A 19,757-nucleotide genomic window follows, 5' to 3' on the forward strand; every position below is an offset into this window, starting at 1 on the left:
CATTTGGCAAATAATTGGAATTCTGCTGACGGACTCTGACGGTTGCTCAATTTAGTGTACTGGGTTTTTTTATGATCTGATCCCGTGACTATCTGTGTAGAAGTTGAACTCAGACCCACAGGGCCATTGAACAGCTCTGCCAAGACAAAGTTAGTTCTGCAATATAACCTATAAGAAATTTAAATGATCTGTAAATAGATTAACCGAATCGGAAAAATGATGATGTTTCAAATAATCTCCAGATACATATATCACACATACACCTTTGGTTTTGGCCCCTTAGGTTTATTGTTTCAAATATTTGCTCCGATGTATTTAAATATTTCATACTTCGAACAAATTGTAACCAGCAGTTGTCTGGCTTTTTTCTCAATATTAATTGAATAACTGTGCGCAACAGCAAAGATCGTATTTTTTCATGCATGCATTTCTTAAGAATTTTAGAAACATATTTTTGTAATACGTTACATGAAATGGAACCCCACTAAGGGAATGTTTTCTCAGTATTATGCAACAAACAAGTAAGAGCAGTCTTCATCGTATTCGCGCAAGTTCTTCTAACAATGGTCTTAGTCTTTCTACCGAGCTTACTAAGCTTTTCAAAAGAGCTGTTTGGCTTTCCCTGGCTTGTGGTATCGTATATGGATGTAAAATCTATCAAGTGTTTTCCTTTTCAGAATCCACTCAAATGGTTTCCAAATATCACTTTTACCAATGGGAAAATCATTATGGAGTAGTTGTTAACATTTGCTAAATCATTTGAATTGCTTAAGTTCAAGCACGCATTTATATTTTTCAGTCATTGCCAGTGCTTTTTACTGCTGTTAGACATAATAGTTTAATGGACATACATTTGAAAGATTTTCCAATTGTAAACCTTAAGGAGAAGACAACATAGTACAAGCAGTTGATAGTGTACTCCTTATCAACGACTAACTTATACGCACAAATGTTATAGTTTGCAAAGAAACAAAAACATATATACAGTTTCTATCGAAAAGATTCAACCGCTGTATCTGATAACAAATAATTTACATTGCTAGTTATTCACTTTATCTAACGGTTTCTCATCCTAAACAAGAGATCCTAGAGATCCTCCTCACCAAACGATGAACTGTATCCGTACAATGTGGATTTATGCTAAAATGCTAAATTATGCTGCTTATCGTAATTATCGCTACATCTAGCACTTCCCTAATGAAATCCCGTCTCCGTTTCAATAATGCAACGATTGTAATTAGCGTTTTAACGATCCCCAACACCGGATGATGAGGGCATTCGGTGTGCTACGAGAGGTGAATAATTTTCGGCAACATAGTGCCGATTGCCCCGCTCGTAAACAGTTTCAGCCGAGATCGGTGAAGATTGTCGGGACAATTAATATAAAGTACCACTGCCGACATTTTCTGCCCCGAATGTTTTGCCACAGCTTCCCTACCTCGGCGATGTTGGTGTACAATTATCTTCCGTTTTCCTTCTCCTTTCTGGTGGTTACACACTTGTCCGAACGAACCGTTTACGATCGTATCCGTTCCTGCGAAGAAGCAGAATAATTTATGAATTTCGGCTGTCGGCTACCGTGGTGTTCACCTTCAAAGAAGAACTTTGGAATCGGTTGGGAATGCCTGGACCGTAAATTGACTCCCATTGTTCAGCAGAGGAAGTGCGAAACATCATGAGTGTTTTTGGGGTTTCTGGGAACTGGGGGGTTCGGGAAAAAAGGGATAGTAATTGCGGTTCCCTGTCAATTGGTGTCGTTTTGTCATGCGAATGTACTTTTGTGTTCAGTGTTACTTACGTTTGTTGCAGATAAGAAATTATCCGTTCTTGCAATTGTTTTATCTGACACCTTTTGGTGATAGTAACACTTTTAAAACTGTCCTGAAACCCGAACGCACTTGTTGTTCCGGAAGATGTACCGGGAAAAGGAAAAACTATTTTCAAACGTGCTGACCCAATCCAATAATCTGCTTACGATCGATCGGTTTTGTTTATCTTCTGTAAAGTAACAGTGTATACTGCCTCCATACCATGGAATGAGGTTAGCACTCGACAGGTTCCTGTTGATCCAAGGATAGTTTTTTCCTTTTTCTCTTCCTCGCTCCCTCGCTCTCTCTCTCCCTCTCTCGCTGTACTTCCGCTTACAGGAAGCCAATGTGCACGAAGTGCAAAGTATCCGGTGTAGCGCATAATGAAAGCAGTAAAGAAAGCACACACAATCCGAACAATGGATAGAATAGGATTACTTCATTTGAAACCAAACGCTCCGTTTCTGGGTCAAAGTAAGACCACCCTTACGGTAGGAAGTACATAGCGACCAACGAAAGATAAAGGAACGGAACTCGATTGACGGATCCTTCACACGAGGTTGGGTAGAAGGTTTGCTCTGCTTCGTAAGGCGCTTGATTAAAATTCAAACTATCAGCTCGATATTTAATCAACGCTCAAGTGCAGCCTCCTGCATGCAGCTGGCAAAAGAGCCGCACACGAACGTTCGGCTGTCGGCGATGCTACGGATGCTGCTAAGTTTTGTGGTAAATCGTTCAAGATTGGGTGGTAAAGTTTGGCGTAATTTAATTTAAAACTTACTACCCACGGAAACGCTTCACATCGGATCTGAGTGTAAGTGGTTTTCTGGTGTTTTTCTACGATGGTATATCCGGGAAAGAAGCTTTTCTAGCTCATATTAAGCTTAAAGATAATGTGTATGATGGAGTGTTTAGAATGAAGAGAATTTCAAAATAATTTCCATGGACACCTATATTTTCCGATTAACGTGAAATCCTGAAGACATTGACAAAAACGAAATTCGTCTGTTTTGTGGAAAATCTAATTTAACGTCTATGCATATTTGAATCATATTTTTCTGACAAATATCGCTTGAGTTATCGTAAAAAAACGATTTTTCTTATTCATATAGAACGGCCATATTGATTCTGATAATGAAAAACGATTTTATGACGGTAACATAATTATATGGACATTTTTAAACAATTGTTTTCTCATTAAATAACATATTTAAAAATCACCAAAAGTCACCAGAAATTTCATTTAGTAAAATTTATCTATTTTTTAGATTTTTAAAAAGTAAAGTGCGCGTTATTTGAAGGAATATGCAACGATTATACATTAGCAGTATTTGTCAGAAAAATATGGCAAAAATATATAAAAAGTAACATTAGATTTCACACAAAACATACAAATATTGTCTTTTTGTCTTACTCTTCACAATTTCAAGTAAATAAAAAAATCAATATAATAATGTTACGCGCTGTCCAATCAATAGTTAAAATCTCCTCCAAATTCCCTTGCGAATAAGAATTTTGCTTAAGAACCGCCAACGTCTGCAGTTTATTGCATACATTTAGGCGTTTGTAATCAAACATGATCGTGTACGAACCATTTTTAAGCTTCACTCGTCTTTGTTTTCATGGTGTTTAACATATTTTCCAGCTCGAGTCTGTTCGTTTTACGAATCGTTATTACATTTCATCATACTTAGTTAAGTAATTTCGAGCTACTATTTTCATTACCTTATTGTCAGTCAGTTTGAAATGTCGCATCCGTGTCCCGTACGCTGGTTACAGTTTCAGCTGATGTACCATTACTGCGGCCAGTTTATTACAGCGAAAGCAAAATGTATTTCACCGTACAGTTAGAGTATGGAGAAATGGAACCATTGCTAACAGGACAGCAACGCCAATTCTGACTACGAGTTGACTGACGTTTTACCGACGCCGATGACAGCTGCCAGAAGGACATACGCATGCAAACGTACGAGATCAAAGGCCGTTATGGGGATTATGGTTGCCCGTACCTGTACCTGTCCGTACGTTGTAATATTTACAGCTACATCCATGGACTGCGCCATGTTTCCCATACATCTGCATGTGTAGCAATACGTTTAGAGCTGTAGCTATTTTCATTACCATTCTAATTCATTCGGTACTTTGCCCGCTCACAGAGTGGTGAGTTGATTGCGGCTGCTGTTGGCAGCCGTACAGAAACATCGAGCGCAGGCAGCGGAAAGCAAACCGTCAAGATCATCTTGCTTCTGGGATCCGCTACTAAAGTGGAATCATCCAGTGTTTTCCGATACACCTGAGGCCGTTTGAGCTCGTGGTATCCGTACGTTTACCTTGACGTTTTGTACGTGCAGACTGAATGGATTCATACAACGGAAAAGGTGACGTTCGCGTATCGGTACACCTATGTATGATGCTGTGATTGAATAAGTCAGTCAGCCAGTTTATGCTTCCATTTGCTGGAGGAAAATGATGAAGAGAATGAGTGGCGGAAGGTGCCAACAAACAACGCATGTAAAGCAACACTTTCTGAATGCTTTCTAGTGACACAAGGATGATGGTATGGGCGTGGGTGTTTACATTACGCAAACGAATGTAAGTGAGTTGAGGACATGGTTTTCAGCACGAGTTAAATAAGGCGTTAGACTAAAAATGTTTGATTATAGTTAACAAGGAAAAGGTTTTAAAGCAATAGTTAGCAGCTCTCTCATTTTCGATGTTACAATGTTTTTAAAAACCGACTGCAATATGTTACTTTAATGTATCATTCGTCGAGAAGCGAATTTAACTAATTTCGTGGTATTGTTCGTATTTTTTAAGCAATTCTTTCTTTAAGGTCACAATACAGCTTTATAAAAACACTTATTATGCATTTAAAAACAACTTATAATATACCCAAATTTCATGTACACAAACGTATATACCAAGTCAATATATAACACAAAGTATGTCACAAAGTATAGTAGTATATTTTTAGTCTACTGCTTCTAAACGTTTGTTTTGCATAATAAAACGCCTGAATTTATGCTATTCAGTGACAGATAGTCCTAAAAGCGCTCGTATAACTCTAAAAAAGTCATAAAACCCTGTGTTTAAAAGCTTACAATCTCATAATATATTACTGCTCATAACATCAGAAAACCAAAGCAATTTATCACTAATCATAATAAAACAAAGAGCTTATTTAATATCGTTGTAATACGCTAGGATTCCTTGGAATCCTGATCAAACTCCAAAGAAGCTGAATCTTTCCCTATTCGAGTAATAGCAAACAAGTTGGTGGTAATGTTCATTGTTTCCGAACCGTCCTAGCAAAATGCGTGCCGGCAGCATTTACAATTAGCAACATATGGTTGAAGGACAACATGTGAACAACACACCCTACAGGATGGGAAGATTTCCTAAGTCAGCCACACTAGACGGCAAAACGGTTGCAAAAGCAAACGACATCGAATGTTTGTGCAAAAGGTTACCCCGGGGGTTCTGAAGATGCGCTCTGTATTAGCAAAGCGTAAGGAAAACAATGCACCCTGCATCCTGATGACCCGTAAGTGCACTTGTGTAATTTGCATGATTGCATTATGGTTTGTAATTGCAATGGGCTGCTAATGGGCTTTATGGGCTTTTTGCTGCTACTGGGGACGGTTGAAGAGACCCGTTTTCGGAAGACGACGAATTCGTTTGTTGTGATGCTTTAACGAAATGTTTTGTTGTAGCAGAGAAGAGTTGAGAATATTTATGGGTGTAATTTTAAAGGAAAATCTGTTTTAAATTATAAGTACAAAATGGAGAATTTCTTTTAGTTTCTTCTTAAACTTTGTTTTAGTTCGTGGCTTAAATGGCTTGATAATTGTTTAAGGTTTTGGCTAATGTAATTCTGAATCAGAAGGATAAAAAAAATAAATTCCTAAGAGAAAAATATAGGTTAATTTTCATAGAGATTATTCATCAATTAAACGGAATTACATAATGAATCACATGTTAATTTTATTTTTATAGTATCATGACTCACAATGGGTACGCACCTGTCAGTACGCTTTTTTTTGAATCCGTATTTGTATCCTTTTTTCTAATATGTATACTGTTTCTGGATTGATTATATACATTTTCAAAACGTTAAAGCATTTTTTTAATATTTAAACCTCAACTTTTTTCTTAAAAACTCAATACCAGTTATTATGGCTGGTATTGCTTTTTTTTGTAGAATTTTGATTTATTTTAAAATAGCAAAAACCAACAGGAATGTTTGAGTGCAGTGTACAAAATCGCAATTAAATGCTAATTTATTGCTATTATTGGGATGAAATATTCAGCAGCGTAACCTCAGGAATGGAAACCAACAGGAAACCATTTCGTTCCATTCCGGAAATGCTAACCAGGGCTGATTTATTTCATTTAATTAGCAACGAGTATGTGTTCCTAAAAAGGTGTGCATTTTTTGTTTGATTTGAACAGGTGCAAACTAAGCAAAACACCAGTATGAATTTCGTGGAATAAAATCGTAAATTTTAAATCTGCCATCTGCCACAAATTCACTGCCAACCCTTGTTTGCTGAGAGAATGTTCAGTTTTCTTACAGCGTGCTGCAGATGATCGTTTTCAATAATACACGATAATTCAATTTGTATCAGGGTAATGAGAGTATTCACCAGCAAAGAGGGTGTAACACCGCCAGTCCATCTCGGTGTACAGGTAACGATGGCGTGGCCGTTGTTGACAGCAACATCCTTATCCACCTGGGAGTATGGCAGTCTTGCTGCTCGTGTACCGTGTACCACTACACCCACGCTTTGGGCGATGGCAAAAAGAAAGCCAGAAACTCCTGCAGGTACCACGGTTTGTCTAATAGATTAAATTAAGCCACTCGGTGACTGCCAACTTCCAAAAGCACCATGACAATGTCGCCCCATGACACGGTAAAGTTGATGGTTGGATGGATCTGATCAGAGCTCGCTGGGAAGCGTTTTTGGGGAGCAACACGACATGCGGAAACGGTTGCTTTTGGGCAAAACAAAACAACCACCCACTCACCAAAAAAAAAAAACCGAGAACATACAACCACAACTCAACACGACCCTATAAATTGGAAACACACATACAGAGCTTATTCTGCAAAGGAATAGGTGCGGTGAAAAAAAAAAAGATTTCTCAACAACTCAACAGTGAAAAAGCAATCTTACCGGTCTTACACCTTGCTTGGAACGGAAACGGTATGGGATTATGGGACAGAAGTGTTTCTTGGATTTTGTTTTGCCTCTTGCCTCGTGTTGGCACACACATGACTTGGTGCTGAAAATTTGTTCCGGGTTTTTTTTGGGGCCAAACAGTGTACCAGCCTCGGCACGCAATGATCCAGTGGGAATGTTTATTTTTCCGGTACGCAACACATGAGAACGTGTAATGATGAGATTAAAGGGAGCAACATTCACAATCATGGTCTTAGGACATACTTACACCGACGGTAGCAGAAGGTTTGGAGTGGAAGTGTTTTGCGAGAAAATGACACGTTACAGCATGTGAAATTGTGTACAACGGCTAGGATGACGCCTGGTTCAGCATTAATTCACCATTGTTGATTAATGACATAAACTAAGCAAAGTGGATGCTTAAAATGGTAATTGATGTTGGACTTTTGTATAGAAATAGGAGAAATAGTGGTTTAGAAGAGTACTTATTACCATTTTATTACGAACAAACGAGTTGAAATATTTCCTAAAGTTTCGACCAATTTCGGCTTTAGACTCAATTAATTTACGTACCCAGAAACGATCAAAATGATTAAACGAAAAAAAAACGAGTCCGTAAAAAATGAAACTTTTTAAACTCTTCGTTCGATATTCCCTTTTGCAAACAGTTGGCAAACAAATATTGAAACTGTTCTTTTCATTTTGTTTGCATTTTTACCTTCCATCTTCGTACGGTTCGTACCACCATTGTTAAATCAAACATTCTAGCTTGTTTGAAGATTTGGGCAAAGTTTCCTCTTTTAAGATAATGTTATTTACAGCCGCCCGAAAGATACCGCATCTTTTCCGGAATCGGGAAAGTTTAACGTCCTGGTATAGGCGAGCCGTGGATCACGTTTCCAGTTTCAAGACCGTCTGTGCAATATACTGGAGGGATATTTCATCTTAGAACGGCTTACCAGTTCAAGGGATGGTGGTAATTTCATTTGATCCAATTGTTCGGTTTAAGTCTAAAATTAGAGAGCTATTTGTTTCACTCTTGGTAATGCTGTACTAAAACAGTTTGATCTTTCGGCATGTTTTCGCCGTATGCTGGGTAAACAATCCCTTAATCGTGTGCTATGTAATACAACATGGAAAAATTAATGTTTTTATGATTTTTAAACCACTTTACTCAGCATAGTAAACCATTAGATTATTTAAAAAAAATGATAAACTTATTTCGTATTCACTTTAAAATTGCTTTTGCCTTTCGATAATGCTGTATGAGCAATTTGTTCAGACCTTTGTAAGGTTCTGATTGCGGAAGCTTTTTGTGTATAAAGAGTCATTGATCATCTTAATTTTATCTCATAGGTCTATTGAACAGTACAAGAAAAATTTATTCAAAAATCAGTCATGTTCGCTGTTGATGTACGTGGGAAGAATGAAAATCTTTATTAAATTCTTACTCCCGAAGCCCGATTTAGCCGATTTATCACATACTTCTAAACCATGATCAATAAATGTTGATTTGGTTTACAATTTGCATATCTTTAGGAGTCAATACATCGAACATCGAACCAAACAGTTGTCGTTTACATTAGAATCGGTCTATAGGTCTACAGATGTTAGTATTACTCTCGAACCTTACTTGATCCTTGTCATTAACACATTGAGAATACAATCAGCAAGGCTTTTAAATTATTAGGATTCACTTATCATTAAACTCGTGACTGTAAAGATCCTTTTTGTCTCAAATCTTTGGGCACATGTCTTGTTCGTCCATATGTAGAGTATTATTCGGACTTTTTGGTACACAGCATTGGGCAGTTTTGACTAGTAAATTCGAATCAAAACCACATAAATTTAAAAGACTGGCCATAAATTGTGGACCTTCTTCTTCTTTGGACTTAGCGGACCACGAAGAGAATTGCTTAAACATCTTTTTAAAGTCAATCAATGTGTAGTTATTAAACTATTAAAGTTTTTAAGAAGGAATTTGAAATGTTGAGCTTATTAGAAAATATTAAACATGTAAGACCGGTTGATGATATGGCATTATATGCTATAATAGGTTTTAGTATTTAAGTTTTCCAAAAAATTGTCTTATTATGCGTAGTGCTAAACAAATTTAATCCTTCAATTATGAAATAAATAGATAATTTAAACAACTTAATAAATGCGCTCATCGCTTCTCGGCCTAAACGCTAAGATCAAAGCGTAGTCAATAAATGCGCTTTTTGAAAATTTTTGAACAAGGTGCTTTCCGTTAATCTGCAAAGTTGTAATTAACTTAAGCTCACAAAATCGAAAAATGATTCCTTTTTCAAAATTGGTCCAAAACTTGGCCCACAAAATTCGAAAAGGATCCTTTTTATTTTTTCATCACTTTATGTGGTGGTATATTCCGTAGGAAAGAAATATTTAACTTTTTTTTGTATATTTTTGTTTTATAAAATCCTCTTCGGACTGCATGGATAACTATCTCGGTACGGTCGTCGTGGAAGCCAAGACCTCATGAGATTGTAGTACAACGAAAGAAGAAAAAACGTTCATTTTGCGGATGGCCAGATGTATCAAAGTTGAACAATTCGAAAATCAATGTTTATGCGTTCTATACAACGATTATAGATTCGTTTATGGCTGACCATCTTAAAGCTTTTGTTTAATCGTGTTATCTCATATTAAAATCCAATCGCTGAACCTTGCTCATTCGATTATGTTTCACACTGTTTGATTTACATGACGTCAGCAGTAAACTTTGCAGCTAATCTGGCCACTGCTGGGTACTCCCAAAAGTGTGATAACGTGATCACGTTTTTGACATCATACTGCGCCTATTTCGAACAATCGGGCGGGCGATAAATTCACCATTGCTTCAAGAAAAAAAAACTGCAAATCACCCCGAAGGATAGTCGGGGCTGTGCTGTGGGATGGATTGCGCCGTGATCAATAATTATCAAGTAATTGATATTTTTGCCCAGATGGCAGTATAACAGGAATGACTAAAATTGGGCGGACCACCAGTCGACTGCTGGGTGCCAATAGTAACGGTCCGGTGTGCTGCAACAGCAACATGCGTACCATCGTGTCAAGTCTTTGTATATTCCTTGTGTTAAGTGTCGTAGTACACGGGTCGTTAAATGATGGTAAAGAACAAATTTTAGTAGATTGTATAAACGGTTTTCATGTGTTTAAATGATTTCAATAATTTTTATTCTAAAGAATATGACAGTGATAAACGATACCATCCAAGGCTACCCGATGAAGACGTTCCGGTGAAGTCCTCCAGAAATGCTGAACAGGAACAAACGATCGAATACTGGAGAAATCAGGCAAAGGCAACCGTTGAGAAGCTTGTGAAACGAGCAGAAAATACAAACATTGCCAAGAATGTCATCATGTTTCTGGGCGATGGAATGTCCATCTCGACCGTTGCACTAGCAAGAATTCATGCGGGTGGCGAAGAGACTCCACTATCCTTCGAAGAGTTCCCTTACACAGGCATGGCGAAGACGTACTGCGTCGACTACCAGGTATCGGATTCTGCATGTACTGCCACAGCTTACTTGACCGGTGTCAAGGGCAACATGGACACGATCGGTGTGAATGCGCATGTAAAAGTTCGTGACTGTGAAGCCGGTCGCAATCGATCATTGCACACCACGTCCATCGGTCAGTGGGCAATCGATGCGGGAAAAGATTCGGGAATAGTTACCACGACTCGTGTCACCCATGCGTCCCCGGCCGGTATCTATGCACACACCGCGTACCGTGATTGGGAGGATGACAACTATGTGAAGGAAGATGGCTGTGATCCAGACCTGGTTGATGATATTGCGGAACAGTTGGTGTACGGTGAGACGGCTCCACGGTTGCGTGTGATTTTGGGTGGTGGACGGCGCGAGTTTATTGATCGTGATGTACATGAGGATTATGAAACGGGCAAAGGAGGATACCGATCGGATGGAAGACATTTGATTAACGAGTGGCTTCGGAATGGTCCGGTCGGAGAGAACCGAACATTTGTGTGGAAACGATCGGATTTGTTGGCGGTTGATCCTCACCGAACGGATCGATTGCTGGGAATGTTTGAGCCGGGACATTGTGCGTATAATTTGGATAGAATTGAAAATAATTTGGATGAAGAACCAACACTGTCCGAGATGGTGGACAAAGCAACAGATATCCTCAGTACCAACCCGGAAGGGTTCTTCCTGTTCGTTGAGGGAGGACGAATCGATCACGCCCATCATGATAATCGTGCTAAGTACGCGATCGATGAAACGATTGAGTTCGCGAAAGCGATCGAACTGGCACGGAAGAAGTACAGTGAAGAAGATACCTTGATTGTGGTGACATCGGATCATTCGCACAGTGTCAGCTTCGCTGGGTATCCGGTAAGCAAGTGAACCTTTCGCTATTCGCTCGCAAGCATGTTTTAATGTGTGATCTTTACTTTTAACATTAACAGAGTCGTGGAAATGACATTTTCGGAACAGCTGGAAATGGTAGAGACGGTGTACCTTATATGACCATTAGCTACGCTAATGGACCAGGCTACAAGAAACACGTTGATGCCGAAGCTGGTGCCAGGCTGGATGTACGTCAGATGGACCGATCGAAGTCAAACTTTGCCTTCCCTGCCATGTTACCGAAGGATTCCGAAACGCACGGTGGTGAAGATGTGGCAGTGTATGCGTCCGGACCATGGTCTCATCTGTTTACTGGCACATACGAACAAAACGTCATACCGCATATGATGGCGTACGCTTCGTGTCTTGGAAATGGGTTGAAGGCATGTGATTGAGCTGCAGCATTTGCATGAGACGATGAATGAAATATTCTAACCTTCCTCACCATTGATCTTTGAAACAAATCAAGCACACGGACGTGAGAAATGTATTGTAATGATCGAATAGTTTCTAGGAAACAAAGTAGGAATACTCTTAAAACAAGGGCCTTCAAATGTCTTCAACACACGTGCGAAAAGTTTTACACGGGAAATGATGAAAGGCACGTGTTGAAGTAGGTACGCTACGCCATGATTGTTCTTCCGGCAGGATCACTTGTTGCAGCAATTGTTTTCATTGTGAAGCGGCTTAAGCTTCATCTCACGAGATACGTGCCACTATCGATGAATAATCGAACTTCAAAATTCGTCAAAAAGTTTTGATAGCAATAAAAATCAAAACATTTATCAAACCGATGCTAGACAAGACCTAGCCAATGCCAAACATTAACACTGTTAGCAAAATAAAAGAAAGTGTAGAGATAATGTCAATTCATGCGATTAGACTTTGATGTCCGTCGGTGTTATCATCCACAGTCACGAGTGCATCACGATCAGCTGAACATTTCCATTATCTTAAAAGCGCCCATTTATTTCGAGCACTCTTGAACGGCGGTGGTTTCGTCCGGCAGAAACATATAGCACCATTCAGTTGCTCGCAGACGTTCAGATAGTGGCGAAGATGTACCGAATCATCAGGCTTGTGGTGATACTAGCCACCGTACTCGGTGTTGCACTGGGATCACTAAACGATGGTAAGAGTGTAAAGATTTTAGAACAAAACTTTTTTGCTAATCGTGCATGTGTCATCTTTTTCCTGCGTTCAAGAGTACGACAGTGACAAACGACTCCATCCGAGGCTGCCGGATGAAAATTTGAAGAAGCTGCCCAAAAGCAAAAATGCCGAACAGGAGCAAACTATCGAGTACTGGAGAAATCAGGCAAAGGCAACCGTTGAGAAGCTGGTGGGAAAGAAGGAAAACACAAACATTGCCAAGAATGTCATCATGTTCCTGGGCGATGGAATGTCCATCTCGACCGTTGGTATGGCACGCGTCTATGCGGGCGGTGAAGAGATTCCACTATCCTTCGAAAAGTTTCCGTACGTTGGAATGTCGAAAACATACTGTGTGAACTATCAGGTGGCCGATTCCGCCTGCACTGCCACTGCCTATCTGACAGGTGTGAAGGGCAATTACGAAACGATTGGCGTAAATGCGCACGTATCGGTGCGTGACTGCGAGGCGGCACGGAACCGTAGTACGCACACATCCTCCATCGGTCAGTGGGCAATGGATGCGGGTAAGGACGCGGGTATAGTTACCACAACACGTGTTACACACGCTTCTCCTTCGGGGATGTACGCCCATGTCGCATTCCGTGATTGGGAAGATGATTATTGGGTGAAGCAGGATGGTTGCGATACTGACCGGGTTGATGATATTGCGGAACAGTTGGTGTACGGTGAGACGGCTCCACGGTTGCGCGTGATTTTGGGTGGAGGACGGCGTGAGTTTATGGATCGTGACGTACATGAGGATTATGAAACGGGCAAAGGAGGATACCGATCGGATGGAAGACATTTGATCAACGAGTGGCTTCGGAACGGTCCCGTCGGAGAGAATCGGACGTTTGTGTGGAAACGATCGGATTTGTTGGCGGTTGATCCACACCGAACGGATCGATTGCTGGGAATGTTTGAACCAAGTCATTGTGTGTACAATTTGGATAGGGTGCACAAAAACCTGGTCGAAGAACCAACGCTCTCCGAAATGGTGGACAAAGCAACAGATATACTCAGTACCAACCCGGAAGGGTTCTTCCTGTTCGTTGAGGGAGGACGAATCGATCATGGACATCATGACAATCAGGCAAGATATGCTATTGATGAAACGGCAGAGTTTGCGAAAGCGATCGAACTGGCACGGAACAAGTTCAGTGAAGAAGATACCTTGATTGTCGTGACGTCTGATCATTCGCACAGTGTCAGCTTCGCTGGGTATCCGGTAAGAACTCGTCACCACGTTGCTCCACAGTAGTTACCTAACAAATCGTCTAACTTATCTTGATAACAGAATCGTGGCAATGACATCTTTGGGACAGCAGGTACCGGAACGGATGGTATTCCGTACATGACAATCAGTTACGCAAACGGGCGGGGGTTCTACAAGCATGTCGATCCAGTAAAAGGATCCCGTGCCAATGTGCGAGAAATGCCAGATGCCAGTGCAGATGACTTTGAATTTCCGGCCATGTTACCAGTCGAGCTGGAAACGCACGGTGGCGAAGATGTGGCAGTGTATGCGTCCGGTCCATGGTCTCATCTGTTTACTGGTTCGTACGAACAGAACCTCATACCGCACATGATGGCGTACGCTTCGTGCATTGGTCATGGGTTGAAGGCATGTACGAATTAATTATTCTCAAAATCAAGTATCGAATAAAGTAAATTATATACATGCGAGTTAAATTGCTTGACCCCATAGGCAAGTGGTTTGATTTTCTGTAAGAATTCTTCAAAATCCAGCATATTAAAATGCCACACGCTCGCCAGGGGGTTGATTAACCACCGATTAATCACTTCTAGTTGACAGCAGGCATGCGCGGATAATTGATTAATGAGTTTTTGTGTGTTCCGTCTCCGGATACGACGTAGTAGCAGCGTGCTGCTCCTTTCGCCATATAAATGTCATAAAGATTTACCAAAAGTGCGATTTATTACTTGGCGTCTGCTCCGGATAAGCGAACAATGGCTTGAATATGAAACAATATCAAAATTTGTTTGGGTTCGTTTAGATCCGTCCAAGATCGGGTGCGTTCGGTTGATGGTATTGTTCATTTGATAAGCACAATATTAAAGCATTATGGAACCATTTCAAGTGTACAATAACTCAATCGAAATAATCTGATAACACACGAAAGGAATGAATAGGAGACATATGTAAGGATTAGTCGCGACAACTGTTATATTCACTTCACCAGCTGCTTACGCCACCAGCTCAAGGGTACTTCTACTCTAGACACTATGTACAGTGACCCATTCTCTGATAAGCAACACTTATCGCACGAATGCTTGCGCATCAGCATCGGTGGATAATGTTGGTTTTTGTTTGTTTGGTTTTTTTGTCTCTACATCGATCAAACGATAACTGTTCAGTTGACAGATGGGCCCAATGATTGTTCGAATAGATGGTTCGTATTAATTATCGCCTCATTAGCACGGCAAAGAAACATCCGAGAAGGACCGACAATTGCAGAACGAGTCCACTTGTACCAGAATTGGAATCGTCGAAGTAATCGCCGATTTGGGCAATGTAGGAGATCAAATACGGGATGGTGTTTTGTTCGTACACACCACGGAACAGGTGTGACATCGGACCGGACACCCAGACGGCCACATCATCACCACCGTGCGTTTCAGCATCCATCGGTACCATTGCCATGTAGCGCTGATCCATCTGGGTGTAGTCGTACTTGGAGACGTCCTCCCGAATACCCAGATTGTCCTCGGTGTAAGTCGTATAGTAGGACAACCCGTTCGCATAGCTAAGCGTGGTGTAGGGCAGGAAGTCTTCATCACTTACGTCACCTAGTCCGAGTATATCGTTGCCTCGTTCCTATTTGGAGCAAAACGTTTGCAACACAAATTTGTAGAAAATATACACTTGTTAAGCCAGAAGTATTATCACTTTCACTTACGGGATATCCGTTGTAGGTCATGGTGTGTGCATGATCGGAGCTTACAACGATCAGTGTATCCTCCTCGCTGGTCATTTTGCGCGCCGTATCGATAGCTTTGGCCATCTCAGCCGTTTCATCCAGCGCTAATCGAGCGTACGTTTCATGGTGAGCCACATCGATTAGTCCACCCTCCACGAACAGCACGTATCCTTTCTTGTTCCTCTGCAACAGTTCGATCGCTGTTCGAGTCATGTCCTCTAGCGTTGGTTCCATTCGCTGCGCTTCATCATCACCCACCAGCTCCAGATTGTACTTCATGTGTCCGCTTTCGAACAATCCTAGCAAATAGTTCGTGTTGGAGGTATCCACCGACAGTAGCTGCTCACGGTTCCAAACGTACTGCGATCGTCCCATTGCTGCGTGTGTTTGTTTCCACTGTTCGATCAGATTCTTACCATCCCGTCGATAGCCGGGTTTACCCTCTTCGTCCATCGTTTCTACCGGTAGCAGATTGGCACGACCACCACCGAGCACTACGTTAAACTGTTTCGCCCATTCGTTGCCCACCAACTGTTCCGCGATGTCATCTACACGCTCCGGGTCACAGTCTGCATCTTGCACTTCTGCGTCATTCTCCCAGTACCGGTTGGCAGTGCTCGCATACGCTCCGGCCGGAGTTGCGTGTGTGATCTTTGTCGTTGTGATAACGCCCGTACTCTTTCCCGCATCCTGAGCCCACTTGAGCAATCCCTCAAAGTCGGATGCATTCCGATCGTACTCGCAGGTATACCGTGGTACGGAGGCAGCTACATTGATCATGCCGTAATTGATCTTCACCCCCGACAGATAGGCCGTGGCGGTACAGGATGAATCGGACACCTGACGGTTAACGCAGTACGTGCGCACCGAACCAATGTCCTTAAAGTTCTCGAACGACAAACTGTTTGCCTCGTTGCCGAGGTACATACGTGTAGCTGCCACCGTTTGGGATGACATACCATCCCCAATGAAGAAGATGACGTTTTTCGCATGATTTGTGTTGTGTGGTGTGGCTAGCTTCTGGGCGAGAGTATGTTGACCCTGCTCCAACCAGTAGTCGGTGTCAAGTTCCCGGTCTTCGTAACCTTGCATCTGAGGCGTATGTGATCTCGACGCTGACGAGCTCGATTTGAACGATCCATGTTTACCACGTCTCGAATGGCCATCGGGTTCACGAGCTGTAGAAATGTAAAATAGAATAAAAAATTTCAAATCAGTAGGAGTTTAGTATTGTTAGGTGACTTTTTTCCAGATCTCGACTCTTACCATTATCGGGAACACTGAAAAGCTGCGCACCAGCTGCGAGCGCCACCAGACTTAGACATACGAAGTACCTGGCAAGGGTCATCATCGCGCCTTTTGCTCTCGACGATACGACTCTCAACGCACCCGATTGTGGACTAAATAAAACACTTCGCGTAGAGTTTTGTAAGGCTCCCTCTCAAATAGCTTTATTTCTCAACTCAAGCGTTATCAACCGGACTGTCCGAGATAAACGCTTCTTGTTACGCAGATACTGTATACAGTTGCGCTCGGGCGGAAGGATGATTAGGTTTGTCCTCGTCGGTCGAAAATTGATGCATGAAAAGAAAATGTTTGATAATGCAGTGGACCACCACTAACAGGGAGGAAAATAAAACCAGGAAGACTATCTTTAAGATCCGATTTCATTGTTAATACGACCTTTGATATGGCTATCACGTGTGATAGTAAAACCATTCACATTTACTACGCTATTCGGTACAGCTGCCGGGCGAATGTTCCAACCAGTGCTAGACACATGAGCAGAAGATGCGAGATAGACATCATGCTAGCGGCACCATCATCATCATCATCAGTATGCTCATCATCGTTCGTCACCCAACCAAACTCTTCACCGATGTTAGCTGCGTATGCCATTAGCATCGGCAACACGTTTTGTTCCGTGCTGCCAGCGAACAAATGAGCCCCCGGACCACTAGCGTATACACCGACATCTTCGCCACCGTGCGTTTCCGATGATAGTGGTACGGTGGCCAGATAGCGCTGTCGGTAGTTCTCGAAGTCATAGTTGGTAACGTCGATACGTTGGGCTGGATTGCCATCGACGTACGTTTGGTAGAACCCTTCACCGTTGGCATAGCTGAGGGTTGTATAAGGTAGATGGTCAACATCGCTCACGTCACCAATGCCTAGAATGTCGCTTCCACGGGTCTGTGAAATGGAAGGATCAAGTAAAGAGTGAACATTAGTGTTTAAGAAACTGGAACATTTCTAGATGCTGTAAAGTGCGGATTATTTCATTTATAAAAACTAAATGAAGTCTACAAACATAAAAAAGAGAACAGTCAATAGCGTTTAGTGAGATAAAATTTAACCGACTATGGTCGCATCTAAAGAGGACAGTAATACAATGCAATAGTTACAAAATGCTTATCAGTTCATTTTACAATGTTGCCTGCCCCACTGATATGGCGTCCAATAATTACCCTAATGGAAGGCAATAAATCATCACCCACTCAAATGCATTTGCACGTCAGCTGAAGAAAAGAGTTGGCAGATACTAGCAATAAACAAATGCATTACCATCCCAAGAAGATTGCAACATTGTGTCCCAGGGTTAATGTACCGTTCACACCATCATATACGTACCGGATATCCGTTGTACATCAGCGTGTGGCTATGATCTGACGAAACCACTATAAGCGTATCATCCACGCTGGTGCGTTTCCGGGCCAGATCGATCGCTTTGTGGAATTCGTTCGTTTCCTCCAGCGAAAGACGGGGCCGGTTCGAATGATGCGCCGTATCGATTAAACCACCTTCCACAAACAGTACGTAGCCGTCCTTGCTGTCTTCCAGCATGCTTAACGCGGCGTCTACCATTTCCGTCAGCTTGGGTTTCCGATCGCCAACCTGCATATCGTCGATCTCCAAGTTGTACAGACAGTGGCTGGTATCGAACAGACCGAGCAGATAATTCGCGTTCTTCGACTTTGCAGCTTCCATTAGACCAGCCTTGTCGTACACGTACTGTGCTGTACCCATTTCGTTGTGCACCTCCTTCCATGCGTCGATGAGGTTCACTCCGTCTGAGCGAGTTCCATTTCTGCCATCCTCATCCAATGTTAGCTTCGGTAGGAAATGGCGACGACCGCACCCTAGCACCACGTTCAGATTTTTACCGACACTACCGTACACGAGCTGGGTCGCAATGTCCGTCGGTTTGTTTTCGTCCGCTGTCGTGGGACAGTCGGCATTCACCTCACTGTCATCTTCCCAGTCACGATCCGCGCTGCTAGCGTATGCACCGGCCGGACTTGCATGCGTTATGCGGGTATTGGTGACGACTCCGGTCGCTTTTCCCGCATCCTGCGCCCACTGGAGCAAACCCTTAAACTCCGTCGCTTCGTGATCGTACTCGCAGGTGGTACGCCTTACGCTGGCTGCCACATTCAGCATGGCGTAGTTGATCTTCACCCCGGATAAGTACGCGGTGGCAGTACATGCCGAATCGGCCACCTGCCGATTAACGCAGTAGGTTTTCGTGAGCCCAAAGTACGGAAACTGTTCGAATGAGAGGGAAACATTCTCGTTGCCCAGATACATTCGGGTAGCAGCCACCGTAGAGAGTGACATCCCGTCGCCAATGAAAAACACTACATTCTTCGCCCGGCGATCAGTTTTTGGTAGCGCGGTATGATCTTGCAACGATTTCTGAGCTGCTGTCCGCCAATATTCCGATTCTTCCTCAAGCGCATCGTACACTGGTTCCCTGTCCAAAGCTCTACGGTCCGGACTCGGATGCTGTTGTTGATCGTGCGGATCGATAGGTCTCCGGCCTCCATGCACCGTAACGGTGCAGATGGTTGCAACCGTTAGTGCAACTAACACGGCACAGTTCGTCCAACGGAACATGGTGTGGCGAGGAAATAGTGTCGATAAACAGGCACAGTTCCTAACTATATACACTGTGCATCGATGTACGGCGAAACGAACACTGGCGAGTATTGTGATGCACTGAATTCGTTTTCAAGAGCCTTCCACAATCGTTACCTTTAAGCTGTAACCCGCTCATGCTTATCAAGTGGAATCGATCGGAAATTGTTCAAAAGGTGTGATCTCTTACAAATAAAAAGTAAGGCTTAAAAGAATAAGCCATTGTTAGAAATAAAGGAATGTGCCGAGGAGGAGGAGGTTTCAACTGCTCATTGCCTTGTATCTTGCCACCCGTACCCGAAACCAACCGTGAATTATCAATCATTGCTTGCAAGAGATAATCTTACTGTCGGT

General features: G+C 42.2%; 3 protein-coding genes across 3 annotated transcripts; 2 read left to right on the forward strand and 1 right to left on the reverse strand.

Annotated features, from left to right (window-relative positions):
• The first annotated feature begins 9,609 nt into the window (after positions 1-9,609).
• On the forward strand, positions 9,610-12,277 carry LOC125769869 (alkaline phosphatase-like). Its single transcript, XM_049438818.1, has 3 exons — positions 9,610-10,122; positions 10,199-11,373; positions 11,448-12,277. Exons 1-3 carry the CDS (start codon positions 9,975-9,977, stop codon positions 11,781-11,783), a joined length of 1,659 nt encoding a protein of 552 aa, XP_049294775.1. The 5' UTR covers positions 9,610-9,974; the 3' UTR covers positions 11,784-12,277.
• A 107-nt stretch (positions 12,278-12,384) lies between these two features.
• Positions 12,385-14,250, forward strand: LOC125769857 (alkaline phosphatase-like). Its single transcript, XM_049438797.1, has 3 exons — positions 12,385-12,520; positions 12,594-13,771; positions 13,841-14,250. The coding sequence occupies exons 1-3, from the start codon at positions 12,448-12,450 to the stop codon at positions 14,180-14,182; spliced, it is 1,593 nt and encodes a 530-aa protein (XP_049294754.1). The 5' UTR covers positions 12,385-12,447; the 3' UTR covers positions 14,183-14,250.
• Positions 14,251-14,709: 459 nt separating this feature from the next.
• Positions 14,710-19,498, reverse strand: LOC125769500 (uncharacterized). The gene is made up of 6 exons (XM_049438234.1): positions 18,117-19,498; positions 17,215-17,678; positions 16,995-17,001; positions 16,752-16,923; positions 15,465-16,663; positions 14,710-15,382 (listed from the first exon to the last, which is right to left on the reverse strand). Exons 1-6 carry the CDS (start codon positions 19,380-19,382, stop codon positions 14,969-14,971), a joined length of 3,522 nt encoding a protein of 1,173 aa, XP_049294191.1. The 5' UTR covers positions 19,383-19,498; the 3' UTR covers positions 14,710-14,968.
• Positions 19,499-19,757: the final 259 nt, after the last annotated feature.

The sequence above is a fragment of the Anopheles funestus genome, chromosome 3RL (genome assembly GCF_943734845.2).
Source record: "Anopheles funestus chromosome 3RL, idAnoFuneDA-416_04, whole genome shotgun sequence".
In the NCBI taxonomy this organism is placed as follows: Eukaryota; Metazoa; Arthropoda; class Insecta; order Diptera; family Culicidae; genus Anopheles; species Anopheles funestus.

Excerpts from the sequence above, each read along its gene's own strand:
- LOC125769869 (XM_049438818.1), top strand. The coding sequence starts at position 9,975 with ATGACTAAAATTGGGCGGACCACCAGTCGACTGCTGGGTGCCAATAGT. Across the intron at positions 10,123-10,198 it reads ACACGGGTCGTTAAATGATG|AATATGACAGTGATAAACGA; the intron begins GTAAAGAACAAA and ends TTTATTCTAAAG. Across the intron at positions 11,374-11,447 it reads TCAGCTTCGCTGGGTATCCG|AGTCGTGGAAATGACATTTT; the intron begins GTAAGCAAGTGA and ends TAACATTAACAG.
- LOC125769500 (XM_049438234.1), bottom strand. The coding sequence starts at position 19,382 with ATGTTCCGTTGGACGAACTGTGCCGTGTTAGTTGCACTAACGGTTGCA. Across the intron at positions 16,664-16,751 it reads TTTCAGTGTTCCCGATAATG|CTCGTGAACCCGATGGCCAT; the intron begins GTAAGAGTCGAG and ends ACATTTCTACAG. Across the intron at positions 15,383-15,464 it reads TGACCTACAACGGATATCCC|GAACGAGGCAACGATATACT; the intron begins GTAAGTGAAAGT and ends TGCTCCAAATAG.
- LOC125769857 (XM_049438797.1), top strand. The coding sequence starts at position 12,448 with ATGTACCGAATCATCAGGCTTGTGGTGATACTAGCCACCGTACTCGGT. Across the intron at positions 12,521-12,593 it reads ACTGGGATCACTAAACGATG|AGTACGACAGTGACAAACGA; the intron begins GTAAGAGTGTAA and ends CCTGCGTTCAAG. Across the intron at positions 13,772-13,840 it reads TCAGCTTCGCTGGGTATCCG|AATCGTGGCAATGACATCTT; the intron begins GTAAGAACTCGT and ends TCTTGATAACAG.